The following is a 16769-nucleotide window of genomic DNA, read 5'->3' as shown; positions in this document are numbered from 1 at the left end:
CGCAGTCCAGATACTATTTTTGGGTGTAATTCAGACCTGTTGAAGGTTTTCTATATATTATATTGTGGTGGCCAGTGGCCAGTCCTCTACGCAGTCCAAATACTATTTTTGGGTGTAATGCAGACCTGTTGATCTCCCAAAGATGAGATAAACATGCCAAGAGTGGAAGCTCCAGTGATTCTGCTACCCTCCTGTCAGAACTGCACTGGAAAGAATGCTAAAGAGCATGAGAGAGCTTCTGCCATGGAATTGGTAATGGAAGTGCTGGTCAGGTTATCTCTGCCACCTATTATTGTAAGCCAAAACAACTACAGTGGGAGCACCAGACACAAGCTGGGCTACAGGGATGTGTCTATGTTCAATGAAGCAATTAAAGAAATTGATTCCCACTTACAGGTGTTTGAGGCAATGATGACTGTCCAGGGGATTGAGGAGTCTTTGGAAGCCTATCATGCATTTAGCCAGGAGGCCTATGAAGTATATGAGGATATAGACGGAGTGGGTGAAATTGGAATACTGGACCAAGTTCTCTATGCTGGCAAAGAGCAAGAGCAGTTTGCATTCCAAAGATATCAGCCCACTCTTGACAGCCTGTTTCTGGTAGTTAGAGGGTAAGCAATCCTGAAGGATAAGCAAGTTCCTTATGCACTGAGGGTATAAGGAACTTGATTGTGATGGAGTAGCTATTTTTGAAGATAGCTCACGAAATTCAAGAAAGGGTGTCTGACCACAACCTGGGTAATCCAATGCAAGCCACAAGGTTGGATGTCGAGTAAATAGCTATTGACAGCACAACAGCAAATCAGTCCAGAGCTTCATCCAAACTCTCAAGATGCCAATTTCTAGAAATTCCTTCTGCACCTACACCCAGAACACTCCGTTAGCACCCCGAAAAGACAAGCCCTGGGGCTTCCCAAGTTCCGTTGATTCTACCATTGTGACCGGCACGGACACATGCAGTATGAATGTTACTGAAGCAAATGTCCATTTCTGATAGCTCACTCAGTGCCCGCCACTATGGCTCATTACTCAGAAGCTCTTATTTTGCACAGGGGGGGTTTACCTCTGAGATGCTATGAACTGGGAACAGAAAAGCTACCCAAGCCAACATGAGAGGTCATTTGAATCTGGGAGGCAGACTAGGAAGTTAAGGAGTTGAGCAACAGGAGGGTACAAATTGCTAGGACCATTGGGCAGCTTAAGGGCATCCCTGTGGCCAAAAATTTCCCTGGACTGAGGACATAATTATGGACAGATGAAAGTAGGACTATTGGTAGCACTTCCCACGGAAGTCCTCCTCAAGAATGATTTGTCAAAATGTTGGTCACTGACAGAGACCCAAACATCATGCCATTGTCCTCCGGCATTCTACCTACAGTACTGTGTGTCCCTTATGGATCAACAGCCACAACCCCTGAACCATCACAGGTGAGCAACTCATCAACTGATGTGAGGGATTGTGAGGTTGACTTAATGGAGATAGATCTGGGTTTAGGAGGACCCAACGGACAGACTCATCCCTAGCTAGCCTCCACAGAGCTGACGGGCAAATGACACTTCAAAACAGTAGAGACCTGACCATGTGGGAGAACGGTATGCTGTAATGGGTCAGTGGCATGCCGGCTCTACATGGACCATGCACTGCTGCTTGTTGTGAACATAGAGAACTTAAAGTTATTTATAAGGGTTAACCCATTACATAATTGTGGGGGATAAGGCCTAAATCATAACTGCAGTGTAAATATGGTATATTAAGTGAATCCATTGATAAGTTGAACTACTAAAGTGTAAAATGTGAAGACAAAAAGTCTGCTGTATGTGTATTTGATGACTTTACACATTCCAGTTTGAGAAGATAGGAGTGTCACATGTGACAGCTTCAAAGAACCCCTGCTGTGAGATGTATCCTCATCTGGGATGGAGTTTTGACACCGGAATAGACTTTTAGAAACCGCTCAGCATGGTGTCTGGCTCAAAGATCTCATGTGCTGACTTGGCTATGTGTGATATAGACAAAAATAATTTTGTTTTAAAATATGCCGCTTAAAATCAATAAAAGTAATGATTAACCACATATTCCTCAATAGCATAATGAAGAGCAGCACATATGTCAAATTAAGAATTCTGCCCCACAGAGAAGATAAGGAAATGAGTATAAGCTCTACGAATACACTGTATTTAGGCATGTTTGGTATCAAAAGAGGGAAAATTTCATAGGGAATTTATTAATAATAAAATTGGGTCTTGTGACGCTCCACAGAAAAGTTAAGCTACATAGTAGAATTGGGTAGTAAATCAGACAACATGCAAATGGTGATTGAGCAAAGTATCATTTTCCACAAACTTCCAGGAGGTGGGAAGGTGTAAAGGTGTCTTTAAAAAGCTGAGACTAGTTACAACAAAACATCAGTCTTTTGGGAAAATCAATCGTCACTGATAAGCTGTCCATCTTCCTAGCCAATTTCCCATGGCACAGATTATACAACTCATGTAAGTGATACTCTGAATATAACACCTTTAATTTTAAACTGCTTTGCTGGGTATTGTCACGGGCACTAGGAGTCTTTACCCAGGGATCACCAGGTGATGAGCTTACCAGAGCAGTATAGATGGTAATATGGTACTCTGGTAGCGGGGTGATCACGGAACAGGAGACAGCAGATGATAGAGATGCTTGTGAAAGTCTATGACTAGCAGCACTGGTAATATATATGTAGAAGTACACGAGGAACTGAATGGACAAAAGAACGTGAGGGTAGTCAGTGGTCTGCGGTAGCAAGTTGTACCACTGCTATAGTGAGGAGGAATGTCCAACAGCAACGAGGAGGTGATGAGAGTCAGCGGTCTGCGTTTAGCAAGTTCTACCGCTGTCTGGGTGAAGGAATGGAATCCAAGTGGAGGTATCCAGGGAGTCAGTGGTCTGCGTTAGCAAGTTGTACCACTTCTATGTGAGAGGATACTGGAACAGGTGACACAGGAAACAGGGATCAGTGGTCTGCCTCTAGCAAGTTGTACCACTGAATATATATGTGAGGAGGAGCACGGGGAGAGACTGCAATACAGAGGATACACAGACACCTTGAACTTGATCCACAATGACATGCACAATATAGTAATGACTGAACAGCACTGCAATAATACAAAGTCACAGAAACTATCCGGGCAAAAGATAACACAGTCAATGATGGCAATAGTCTCAGCGGATAGTAAACTCCAGAGGAGAACAACTCAGTCCAGCAAGATATGCAATACACCAGCACAGTCAATGAGAAGTATGCATACCGTGGTTCAGGAGCAGGCTGTCAGACAGGAGTGCAGAGATACCTGAACGGCTGGAGGCCGGCAGGATGCGAAGTCCCTGGAGAGTGAAGCGGTAATCAAGTAGGTGCAGCGCACAGGTAGGTAGACCAGCAGGGAAAGCAACAAATACTCAGGAAGCAGTAGTATGTAGAACTGGACTCCTGGAGGACCCTGAAGAGTAGCGATGGTCTAGCCGAGATGAAAGCAGCGAGGCGTAGATCCGATGCAGTCTGGCGAGTAGACACCGGCAGGAACACTGAGAAGCACGGAGAGCGGATCAGCTGCTGCAGACACAGGTAGAACTGAGGAGTAGCAGCCAGCAGGACTCTGCAGGTACACGGAGGTAGCGGGTAGCAATCAGCAGGTGCAGTCACGATGAAACACGGGAGAGTAGAGCTGAGCTGGAACAGTTGAGCACGGAGAGCAGCGGATAGGAATCAGCTGTTGCAGTCTCGAGGAAACCCAGGAGAGTTGAGGTGAGCTGAAGACTGTAGTGCACGGAGGCAGCGGATAGGAATCAGCTAAACAGTCACGATGAAACACAGGAGGGTTGAAGTGAGCTGAAGACTGTAGTGCACGGAGGCAGCGGATAGGAATCAGCTAAACAGTCACGATGAAACACAGGAGAGTTGAAGTGAGCTGAAGACTGTAATGCACGGAGGCAGCGGATAGGAATCAGCTAAACAGTCACGATGAAACACAGGAGGGTTGAAGTGATCTGGAAACCACAAGAGAGTTGAAGTGAGCTGAAGACTGTAATGCACGGAGGCAGCGGATAGGAATCAGCTAAACAGTCACGATGAAACACAGGAGGGTTGAAGTGAGCTGAAGACTGTAGTGCACGGAGGCAGCGGATAGGAATCAGCTAAACAGTCACGATGAAACACAGGAGGGTTGAAGTGATCTGGAAACCACAGGAGAGTTGAAGTGGTCTGGAAACCACAGGAATCAGCAGCGCTGAATACACGAGGAAACACAGGAACACCTTCAGAGGCTCATGGGGAATGAGACTCCAAGATCAGGCCACGAGGTATGGAACTCAGGTGCTTTAAATAGGGAGTGTTGCCTGATCAGCCAATTAACTAAAGGGACATGTACAGAAGGTTTGAAAGGGCTGCGCATGCGCAGACCCTCAGGATGGTGGACGGCCACGGTTCCTAAACACACGGGAAGAAGCAGGTATGTTATATCAGTTTATTATTAATTGTTTTTCTTTATATTTGAATGCCCTGTACTTTTGTGTATTAAATCTGTAATTTAATATGTGGTGTTCTTGATACTCTAACAAATCCAATAGCCTGTTAAGAAGACTATAGCTCGGCCAAGTTAACCCTTTGAATGCCAGTGTGTGATTTGTTGATACATTTGATAAACAAGCTTAGTGTGTGCTTGCATTTACATTTGTGTAACAGTCTGGAGGTGTGAAGAGTTAACCCTTTGTTTGTTGGCGGGGGCCTTGTTAGCCTGTGGTAGCTAGAAGCCTTGTGTGCCAGTGTGGGACAGTATATTGGGGTCCTATTGCCTGTATTGAATAGGTGGTGGCAAACCTGAAGTGTGTGAGGGGGTGTGAGCGCTGTCTGGGGGGGTGATTCAGTAGGTCTATAACCTGTGTGAAAGGTAGAGAGACTACGGGCTGGAATCGTGTGCAACCTCATACAGTAAAGACTGCAAAGTCATGGCAGCTGGGAGGGTGTTCTTGACACTGTTAAACAGTTGGCCATCCCTATGATGTGCTGGGCACAGCTATTAATGCCCCCATAGCTGGTCACTTATGGATTTGTAAGGCCAATGCCATCCTGAAGAGTAGCTTCATTTAACCAGAGATCACTTAAGAATTAAAAAGTACCAGGCCTCTTGCAGCATGTGACAATGTCCCAGGGCACCCCCTTGGCACCAGTATTGTAGAATTTCATGTATTAATATATTGTGTTGCATAGACTTTGAAGTTTGGTGTTTTTCACGTCCCTAAATGTTGCCAGATGGTTCCACAGAAAAAGGTTGTTCCTATGATTAGAACAGCATGTTGATTTATAGTACTGTAAATAGAAAATGTGTATGAAGTAGAATGCCATAGCTGGATTCTGAACCTTTTTTTAAAACAACATACTGTCCAATTACACAGGAAGTTCTATGTAAATTAGCACCCATCATCAGTTAGAATCAAGGGAGTCGATAATATCTTGGAAACTGAGTTTGTGGCATAGCAAAGAATTTTATACCTATCTGTTTGTCTGGTTACTAAATGACAGTTCTCACTAGGGGTTATGATCCCTGTTGGCCTGGGTCAGGATTGTGCCAAGTGATCAGATGTTCTAAGTCTCCACAGACGGTGCTACTTTGTGTACCTGCAAAAAGCAGGTGTCACTCACCGGACTGTGAGTGCCATTTCCCGTGTGTTCAGGAACCGTGGCCGTCCGCCATCCTGAGGGTCTGCGCATGTGCAGCCCTTATCAAGCCTTCAGTACCTGTTGCTTTTAGTTGATTGGAGGATCAGGCAACCCTCCCTATTTAAACCACCTGTGATCATTACCTGGTTGCCTGATCTTGGAGTCTCATTCCCCATGAGCCTCTGAAGGTGTTCCTGTGTTCCTCGTGTATTCAGCTCCTGCTGACTCCTGTTTGCTGCTATTGTGGTTTCCAGACCACTTCAACTCTCCTGTGTTCATCGTGCCTGCATTCAGCTGATTCCTATCCGCTGCCTCCGTGACTTCTACAGAGTTTCTGTTCACTTCAACTCTCCTGTGTTCATCGTGCCTGCACTCAGCTGATTCCTATCCGCTGCCTCCGTTACTACTACAGAGTTCCTGTTCACTTCAACTCTCCTGTGTTCGTCGTGGCTGCACTCAGCTGATTCCTATCCGCTGCCTCCGTTACTATTGCAGAGTTCCTGATCGTCTCATCTCTCCAGGGTTTATCGTGTCAGCTCTCCGCTGCCTCCACCTCTACTACTGGATACCAGACAACCTCAACTCTCCCGTGTTCTTCATATTTCCAGTTCCACTTACTACTGCTTCCTGAGTATTGCTTCGTTGATTCTGGATTACCTGCCGTGCACTGCACCAACCTGATTACCGCTTCCACCCTCCAGTGGTCTCTCCTCCTGCCAGCCTTCAGCCGTTCAGGTATCCCTGCACGTCTCTCTGACAGCCTGCTCTCCTGAACCGCGGTATGCATACCTTCCATTGACTTTGCTTATGTATTGCATATCCATCTGGACTGCGTTGTGTTCTCCTCAGGAGCCTCCTATCCATTGAAGCTATTGTTACCATTGACTTTGTTTACTATTGCCTGGATAGCTATTGTGACTTTGTATATTTCAAGCAGTGCTTGTCAGTTATCGTTGTATTGTGGATATCATCGTGGGATCAAGTTCTGTGTGCCCCGTGTATACTCTGCTTTACATTCATCTCCTCGTGCCCCTCCTCACATATATATAGCAGTGGTACAACTTGCTGATGCAGACCACTGACTCCTGTTCCCTGTGACACCAGCTTCAAGTATCCTCTCACATAAGCAGTGGTACAACTTGCTATACGCAGACCACTGACTTCCCCGTTACCTACCTTCACCTGGATTCCATTCCTTCACTATAGACAGCGGTACAACTTGCTATACGCAGACCGCTGACTCTCACTACCTCCTCGCTACTCCTGGACATTCCTCCTCACTATAGCAGTGGTACAACTTGCTATACGCAGACCACTGACTTTCCTCACGTTTCCTTGTCCATCTGGTTCCTCGTGTACATTCATCTACTCATTACCAGTTGCTGCTAGTCATAGACTTTCCTCGAGCATTCTCTCACCATCTGCTGTTTCTCCTGTTCCGTTGTCACCCTGCTACCAGAGAACCATAGTACCAACTATATCACTCTGGTAAGTCCATCATCTGGTGATATCCTGGGCAAAGACTCCTAGTGCCCGTGACAGCAGGAGAACATTGGGCTTGGTCATTTCTCAAGGGCAGATAGTGAATCCTTCAGCCCTCTGAGGGATTTTGGATTTATCACAGTTATCACTAGGATGCATTCAAGTCATTAGTGCAGCCACCTTTGAGAAAATTAAATCTTGGTGCAGTAAACATGGTGTGACAACATTGATGACTTTCTTTCATTTACAGGAGAATGAGGTTATGTCAGGTCAACAGAGTACAAATCCTGGGTTTTAGCCTCATCATTTTCAGCATTGGATTTACAATTCACTTTCTGGGAATTCACTTTCCAAAGAGGTGAGTGATTAACTAAATGCTTCTATTTTATGACTATAATTTTCTTAAGGAATCTCTGCAATGTTGCCATCCAACAAAATGACTCTGTTTTCACTGCAATGCTAGATTTAACTAATGCAGATCAACACCTAACTAGATCTATCCAACTGTCTCTCAGAGCTTATAGTATGTGACAGCATAGACTTTCCTCTTGGGCTAAATTAATATATTTTCCTAAAACATTCCCAGACTTCTTATATGTTTCATTATTTAAATATTATGTAATATTTGGGCAATCACAGTAGCTGTGGGTCAAAATTCTCAATCATCTAGGAAAAGCAAGTATTTTTTTGAATGAATTAAACTTGCATAGTTATCACCCCTTCTGCCATCGGGTGTGGTACGATAAAAGTATGGTGGTAATTCCGACACCTGTTATGCCTCCAAAAAAAGCCGAAAGAATAGAAAATCGACTTTAAAATAATTAGACTTACCTTGAAGACGACACTGGAGATCCCCGAAGACAGCAGCATAATGACAGGAAGGCTTTACGATTGTAGAACTGACCGCCTCTGCTGCCTGACGTCATCGCGACGTGTGTCAAGCTAAATTTAAAGCGGCAATGTGGGGTTCCCTAAGGTTAAGTGGTTAAACACTTAACCGATCATTGCCGCTTTAAAATTAGCTTGACAGACGTCGCGATGACATCAGGCAGCAGAGGCAGTCAGTTCTCCAATAGGAAAGCCTTCCTGTCATTATGCTCCTGTCTTCGGGGATCTCCAGTATCGTCTTCAAGGTAAGTCTAATTATTTTCAAGTCGATTTTCTATTCTTTCGGGTTTTTTTGGAGGCTTGACAGGTGTCGGAATGCTGGTAAAAGTAAAAACGATTAACACCGCTGCCATCTTCCCCACCATATTTTCTACATCTTAGATTTTTTAAGGAATCTCACAAAATAATCTGTAATGACAAATTAAAAAACAGGAACTCTAAATCTTTGTATTAAATAATTACAATAAAAACAGACAATAATTGATTACATAAATATTTACCTCCTATGGTTTAATAATTGGTAGACGCAGATTTAGGGCAAATAGAATTGTGAGTCTTTGGAGAAGTCCCTACTAAAGCTGGACATGTTGACCTATTCTACTTTGCCATGTTGCTTGAGCTCCCTCAGGTTGGATGGGTATCATTGATCAATTCTCTCATTATTACACAGATTCTATTCCACATTTATGTCTGGTTGGTAACTGAGCCACTCCTGGATAATTTTTTTGTATTTAATCCATTTCAATGTTGCTTTCACTGTATTATTTGGGGAATTTTGCTGCTACAAAATAAATGTTTAGGGCAAGACCTTAGTCTCGTCCAACATTTGTCTATATTTTGATCCATTCATTTTTGGGCAGGGTAAGGTCTGGAAGATCTTATAACTTGTGATGATACCAGGATGTTAGGGTAGGAACCCAGAAGAAAGTCCTGGTATCAAGGGATTCAGGATCACACAGGCAAAGAAAAGGTGTGGATACAACGGTATCTTTATTACAGCTAACTGCAAACAATAGCTTATATATATATCAAACCATAATTTAAGCAATACCCAGTGTTCACCAAACTTCAACCATCACCCAGTAACACCCCAGTGTTCAATAACCCCAAATTGTTTATAACCAAAATAGGTTTTCTTTACCAGTCCAAGTTATAGGAGAATAATGATGTCCGTGATTAATAGAATAAGCCAGGCAGAGCAAACAAGTCTGCAAGTCCAGGAAAAGCTTGTAATCCAAAAGCCACAATACTCCCAGGTAAAATCCTCAGCACACAGGCAGCAGCCGAAACTCCAACGCCAGTAGCTTCTAGAAGCAAAAATCACACACACACAGAAGTCTCTCCTGCAGGCCTTCTTAAAGGGACAACATTTCCCATGTGTGGAATCCCTCCCTGCAGGGTTATCCACAGGTCACAGATGCTGGGATTGGCTGGGAGGTATGAGTGGGATGGATATGGGAGTGGAGAGCTGTTCTTCCCTCTTGGCTTTCCCTCCTGCTGTTTTGGACACTAAGGGCTAGATTTACTAAACTGCGGGTTTGAAAAAGTGGGGATGTTGCCTACAGCAACCAATCAGATTCTAGCTTGCATTTATTTAGTACTTTCTACAAAATGACAGCTAGAATCTGATTGGTTGCTATAGGCAACATCCCCGCTTTTTCAAACCCGCAGCTTAGTAAATCTAGCCCTAAGAGTCTGACACAGTTCCAGGGAGAACAATAGCTGCTCCAACCAGTTGCTGATTGACTTAATCCTGGTTAAGTAAGAGAGCCTCCCTGTTTTAACCCCTTCCAGTCATTTGTGATGTCAGAGGGGCTCCAGCTGCTTTCAGCTTCCTGTCTGTAAGAGGGAGGTGATGCCTTGATCAGGAAACAGTATATCTACCATGTTGTAATCCGATATAATGTTCAGATGAATACATGTAACCCACCTGGCTTCATTTAAGAATAATATGGTTAACTTAAGTCCATCTCATAGGTTTTTATACACACTTAGATTATGTAACCAATGAGGTTAATAAATTAAAGCAACCCTATGTTCAACTAAGCACAAGCAACTTTCATTCTAAGGGCTAGATTTACTAAGCTGCGGGTTTGAAAAAGTAGGGATGTTGCCTATAGCAACCAATCAGATTCTAGCTATCATTTTGTAGAATGTACTAAATAAATGAAAGCTAGAATCTGATTGGTTGCTAAAGGGATTAAGGGAATGGAGGCCCCTGGGCGAAGGGCACCTCCATTCCCCCGTGAGGCCCCCAATGTGAGCCACCCGCTGCCCCCCGTCCCCCGTGAGGGCACCCCTTCCCCCAAGCGCTTACCTGTCAGTCCAGTCCTCCGTCCCCGGTGCGCTGTAAACTCCTTACTGAGGAGATCTCGCAAGCGTTCACTCACGAGATCTCCTCAGTAAGCAGAGTACTGAGCGCCGGGGACGGAGGACTGGACTGACAGTGCTCAGCAGCATTGATCGGGCTGGGGGCGCCCCCGGACCGGTCAATAATGCTGCTGAGGACTTTGAAGGGCCCCCTGGATGCCCGAGGCCCCTGGGCTATAGCCCAGTTAGACCTCGGGTTAATCCGGCCCTACACATAACGGTACTGAGTTTTAATATTTCCAGACTTAGGACCTTTAGGTATAAGGGTATTTTCCATAGTGAAGAGAAGGACTCAGCCCATGGAAGAGTCCAGAGCATTTGTGTTTAATTAGGAAAATAAATGACCATACAGAGTATTTTGTGTAGATCATTGTTAAAAATTCACAATGAAATCCATTTTGATTCCATCACGCAAATAAAAGTTGATATTTATGATAGGGCCGTGCTATGCATCTATTTGTCTTAATAAGCATATGTAAATATATGTGTTTTTATCTATATAGTGAGGTTTAAAATACTGTACTCCATTGTCAGGTCCCCTCAGACAACTGATCTGCGCCTTGTGTCTGATGTGCCTTCATCATCCTCTTCTCGGACCTGCCAGGCTAAAAGTCACATTGTGTTTCTAAAGACCCACAAAACAGCTGGGAGCACCGTAGTGAATCTTCTGCACCATTATGGAGACAGGAATGGTTTAATCTTCGCTTTGCCTTTTAGACGCCAATTCAGTTATCCCTATCGCTTTTCATCTCGCTTTGTGAAAGGGTTTAATTCCCCCACAAGGCCGCAGTATGACATCCTATGTCATCATATGCGCTTCAACCTCCCAGAGGTAACACCACAGTCTTGTGTTCTATTAAGATTTATTGACATCATGGGCCTGATTCATTAAGGATCTCCTGGACAAAACCATGTTACAATGCAAGGGGTGCAAATTAGTATTCTGTTTTGCACATAAGTTAAATACTGACTTTTTCATGTAGCATACAAATATCAACTTTAAATTTCAGTGTATAAATATGCTATCAAGTATTTGTGTACTACATAAAAAAACAGTCAGTATTTAACTTATGTGCAAAACAGAATACTAATTTTCCCCCCTTGCATTGTAACATGGTTTTGTCCAGGAGACTTGAATAAGAAGTTTCTTAAGTTAAGATCCTTTATGAATCAGGCCCCATGTTCTTACTCAACCATGTTGAACATAATCACTCTAGGCCAGGGTTGTCAACTCCTTCTAAATATTTGTCTACTTAATAGTGTTGGACATATTTGTACAAGTATTGGTGTACAAGTATTTGTATGTATGCCTAGGCATAGTGTAAATATGTGGCTTGAGTGTAAGTAGTAAAGTCTAAACTGTAATAAACACATAGCGAACATATAGTTTTGACAGTTATTAATAAATACTTTCCCATTTTCTCCAAACAGGAAGCTTTATTCGGCAGTAGTTCAAATGGAAATTAACATCCTTTTCTTGATATAAAATAACACTAAGTACTGTAAACTGGAAGAGAAATAGACAAATAGTGGGAAATTCTGGGTCATTGGGTGTATACAGCAGAAGGGACATTGCTCATATGAAAAATCCACAACATTCTCTAAGTTTATACCACCTGTCTTGGTAAACTTGTATCCTCCTACCTCTCCACTCCTGAACTCTACATATTAGTCGCTGTCTCCATCTATCTCTCAGCCGTCTGCTAATGGTAGTCTGAAAGGCATTTATAGCTTAGGATACGTAGACCGAAGCTGATGATGTCTCATTATATCCGAATCTAACGGTAGTCTGAAAGGCATTTATAGCTTAAGAAACATAGACCGAAGCTGATGATGTCTCATTATCGTCGGAACCTATAAGGGAACTCTCCATTAAAGTCAATGACCACTATTCTCTTTATATTCTACCCACTTTCTAGCCTGCTGACTCACACTCTCCTTTATCGCACATATCCAGGCAAATCCAGCCATGTCCCTTCTTCACACAAGATACCACCATGCTCCTGGTTCACAAACTAATTTGGTCTTATCTGTTGCTCCTGTCTGTCAATCCCAACATTGACTAAATATCACAAAACACATATCTGTAGGGGATTTACATCATCTCAATGTTTCCAAAAGAAGTAGTGATGCTCCAAATATGTGTCTGGTACCTCAAACCTGCAGCAACTGCCAACAAATTCAAATAATTTCAGATTAACCAACACACCATCGGTGAGCCTCTCTTTCAAAAGCTTTATTTGGCAGGTGGGGTAATGATAATATGTTATTGTTGTAGGTTAATTCTGTTGATCTGAGTGATATATATCATAATATCGTGATGTATGTATATCAACCATTTTCAATGCTGTAGCCTGAAGTTTAGGCAACTTTGATGACATATACAAATTTAAATGTTCATCTATATACGCCTGGTAGTATGGACAGACATATCATTGTAACTTAATTATATTGATTGAGTAATGATTTGCATAGACTTTATAGATCCTCACTTGTTACCATTATTGTGATTACTGGCACCTGTGGAAGGGGTGGAGGAGCCCCCCAAAATGTAGGAGAATAAATACAAAGTGCATGACATGCCATCCCCCCATGCTCCTGAAATGTTGAACTCTCAATTAAACCTCTTCCCAGGCATAGCTGCAAGAATTCTCCAGAGTAGCTTCCCCTCTCTGGATTGTTCTACCGCTCTACTCAAACTTCAGATCCCTTAGATGTTACCTAAAGAACCACCTCTTCAAAAAGCCTATTCTTCTATATATTATCTTTATCTTTCCTACTATAGTCCCTAAAATTGGACCCTAATTACTACTTTTCCTGTACCTGTGAAGTCACTTTATGTAATTTGCTTGTAACACAAAACCCTGATTAATATGTTGGCTCTTTATAAAAAAAAATAATAATAATAGTAACATGTGAGTAGCAAACATTATTGTATAAGGGTGGTAGCATAAATCTGCAGTAATTGTTATAGAACTATATACAAATTTATTATACCTGCCGTTATTAATTGTGCACATATACCATGGAATAATTACACAAGAATGTGTATAAAATAAAGTTAATTTATTTTTCAGGTTCGGAAGGTGATGCCTTCAGACTCCTTCTATTTCACAATTTTTCGGGATCCAGCTACAATGGCAGAGTCCTCTTTCTCCTACTATCGTTATGATTCATCTGCTTTCAAAAAGGCACCTAATTTGACAGCATTTATTTCCCAGCCAACACATTACTATCGACAGGGAGAGAAATCCAACCAATATGCCCACAACCTATTGTGGTTTGACCTAGGACATAATCCTGATGCCCCCTTTACGGAAGATCTGGCAAGAGCAGTAGTCCAGGCAGTGGATGCTACTTTTAACTTAGTTCTTCTGGCCGAGTACTTTGATGAATCCATGATCTTCTTGAAAGAGGAGCTGTGTTGGGACCTTGATGATGTGGTGACCTTTAAACTCAACATCCGTGGGGCCTCCAGGCCCTTGGAGCAAAGAGAAGTAGAGCAACTAAGGGCATGGAATGCTCTTGACTGGTACCTCTATTCTTATTTTAACCGTACATTCTGGGAGAAAATTGAAAACTTTGGAAGGGTAAAGATGGACAATGAAGTGAGGAGTTTGAGAGAAAGGAGACAGCAGTTGGCTGAACTTTGTCTTGAGAACTTGGAGCCTGTTGGAGCAAAATACATTAAAAACAAAGCTTTTAAGCCCTTTCAAAATGGAAAAGCGAAGATCCTAGGGTGGGCAGCAAGGACAAACATTCCGCCTTATCTCCGTACACAGTGTTTTAAAATGTTGACTCCAGAGCTGCAATACATGGATCTATTATCTGCACGTCAGTTTTCAGTGGTGACACAAAATAGGTCAGACCGAGCACTTACTTCTCCAAGAGTAATAGATCAGTGAGAGGACCACAGATGAAGAATTTAGCCAAGATACACTTGAGGCGCAAGGTTGAAAATTTGACCTCTTTAAAGTGCCTTCTGTTAGGAAAAATATCAACTCTGATTGAATAATGCAAGTCTGTAAGTAGCCATCTCTAATATGAAATGGATGGGAAATCACTTCATGTGCCCTGCAATTCCTTTATTTCTTCTTATACATCGAGATGTAGTAAGATCTCGGAGAATGTATGGACTGGACATTGCTATATATCGTAGAGAGTGCATTATAAAATTAATGACGATGATACTGCTGACTCTTTAAGTCTGCCCAGTTGCACTACCACTGAAAACTAGAACTCATCTGGAGAATAGAAAAACTCATTAGTGAAATATATTAACTAACTTACACTTTGGGCCTGCTTTAGAATAAAACCTCTCACTGTCACAAGGCTGGGTGACCTGGAGTTTTATATTTATTTAACAACTCAGTTCAAATGCCAGTAACAATGCATGACAAATGGAAATATTGTGAGTGGGTATAGGGTCATTGAAAACAATGGCTTTCATTTTCACACCCATGTTTGTGTGTTGTAGTATCATTAAAAAAAACGCTAGTTCAAAGGGCATAATTCGTTCCAATGGATAGAAGGCCTCAGCCATGACTCATCCTCGTTACCAACCTTTATTTATATAGCACCACCATATTAAGCAGCGCTGTGCAGAGAATGTTTAAGCATCCACATAAGTACCTGTCCCAGTAGAGCTTACCGTGTAAGAGCTCTACCACAACACACTAACATTAACCTACCAGTATGTGTTTGGACTGTGTAAGGAAAACAGAACATCTACAGAAAATCCATGTAAGCATGGGGAGAACATACAAACTGCACACAGATCAGAAGAGCACCCATGACCTCCGGAATGTGAGGCAGTAATGCTAACCACTGTGCCACCCATCCTCTGATAACATGATGGAACCACCTCCTTAAGGAATACATGGAAACCTCAGTCTTTCAGAGTACTTACGTGAGATTTCCAACATTATCCCCATGAAAGAGGTTACATAGAGGACAGAGGGGATATTTGCAAAACTGTAACCACTATAAGAGTACAGAAGGGTGGACTTATCTTTAAAATGGTAAAGAACAAGTCAGAAAACTCTCCCCTGCGTCTCTCTGTCTGTCCACCCCTCCCCTTAGATTGTACGCTCCTCTGAGCAGGGCCATCTCTCCTCCTGTTTCCACCACTTCTAACTCTGCTCTCCAGCTACTTCGCCCTCCTCCTCGAGGGTCCTCCACCCCACGTCCACTCTCGCTCCCTCCTCCCCCTGGGGGTCTTCCTGTCTTCCGCGCCCTCCTTCTTGGGCCGCGTCATTTGCGGATCCTCCCTCCCCCTTCCCCGCCCTCTCTAGCTGTGCATTGAGCTTACTGAGTTGCTGTGTTTACTGTACTGTGCTGTCTCCCATTGTATTGTAATTTTGTTTGTCTCTGTACGGCGCTGCAGACGCCTTGTGGCGCCTTATAAATAAATATTAATAATAATAATAATACTGTGCATTTTTGCTAAACAAATTTTTTAGCCCCTACTGGTAGAGGCATAAGGTATGGTTCATAAGTGTATTAGAAAACGACTCTTTTGGGGGTCCTAGAACAGTGACACGCTGATACATGGGGTCTGAGTCATTAAGGAGATCAAGGCAAAAAAAAATTAGTACGTTTTCTCCTGGACAAACCATGTTACAATGCAACGGGTGCAAATCAATTTATTATTTTGCACATAAGTTAAAGATTGTCTTTTTTTCTGTTGCAGACAATTACTTGATAGCTTTGTTGTTGCACTGAGATTTAAAGTTGGCCTAGGACATGCCCTATCCCACCTATAAATCTGTGCCCACATTTTATATTTACCTCCCCTCCAATGCAAAATGGTTTTGCCCACGTGCAAAGTTACTCCATTTTTAAGCTCTGCTCTCCTTAATGACTCAGGCCCATGGGGTCCCAAAAGGTTGTGTACTACTAAAGGGACAGATGCTTGGGGATAGATATGTGTTTTTTGCACAAAGTGTTTAGAAAATAACCATAATTGTCTTATACCTCTTCTATATCCAAGTATGTTCATCATGGCTGGGTATGGTTTAATGCTGACGAGAAATCCAGCAAGCTTCATACCTACAAAAAAAAATCAGATTGCAGAAAAAACAAATGAGTGGTCCATACATTTGATAATTTAAAGCGGCATTGTCTGGACCCCGCAGGTTCAGTGTTTAAACACTTAACCTGCGGGGTCCAGATATTGCCGCTTTAAATTATCATTGATCTAAGTGACGTCAAACTTAACTGCCGGAGAGCTGTGTCTTCGGAATCAGTTGCTGTCAGCGTGCCGGTGCCATCGGACATCTGGAGCTTTGGGTTTCAGGTAAGTCTGTTTTTATTGCATTAGTTTTTTTTATGTAATGGGAT

At 42.8% G+C, this 16769-nt stretch overlaps 1 protein-coding gene across 1 annotated transcript; it reads left to right on the top strand.

The window, feature by feature from the left end:
• The first annotated feature begins 7423 nt into the window (after positions 1 to 7423).
• On the top strand, positions 7424 to 14332 carry LOC142150589 (galactose-3-O-sulfotransferase 4-like). Its single transcript, XM_075205789.1, has 3 exons — positions 7424 to 7527; positions 10962 to 11259; positions 13505 to 14332. The coding sequence occupies exons 1-3, from the start codon at positions 7424 to 7426 to the stop codon at positions 14330 to 14332; spliced, it is 1230 nt and encodes a 409-aa protein (XP_075061890.1).
• Positions 14333 to 16769: the final 2437 nt, after the last annotated feature.

Source organism: Mixophyes fleayi, chromosome 4 (genome assembly GCF_038048845.1).
Source record: "Mixophyes fleayi isolate aMixFle1 chromosome 4, aMixFle1.hap1, whole genome shotgun sequence".
In the NCBI taxonomy this organism is placed as follows: Eukaryota; Metazoa; Chordata; class Amphibia; order Anura; family Limnodynastidae; genus Mixophyes; species Mixophyes fleayi.
This window is presented reverse-complemented; position numbering and strand designations above follow the sequence as displayed.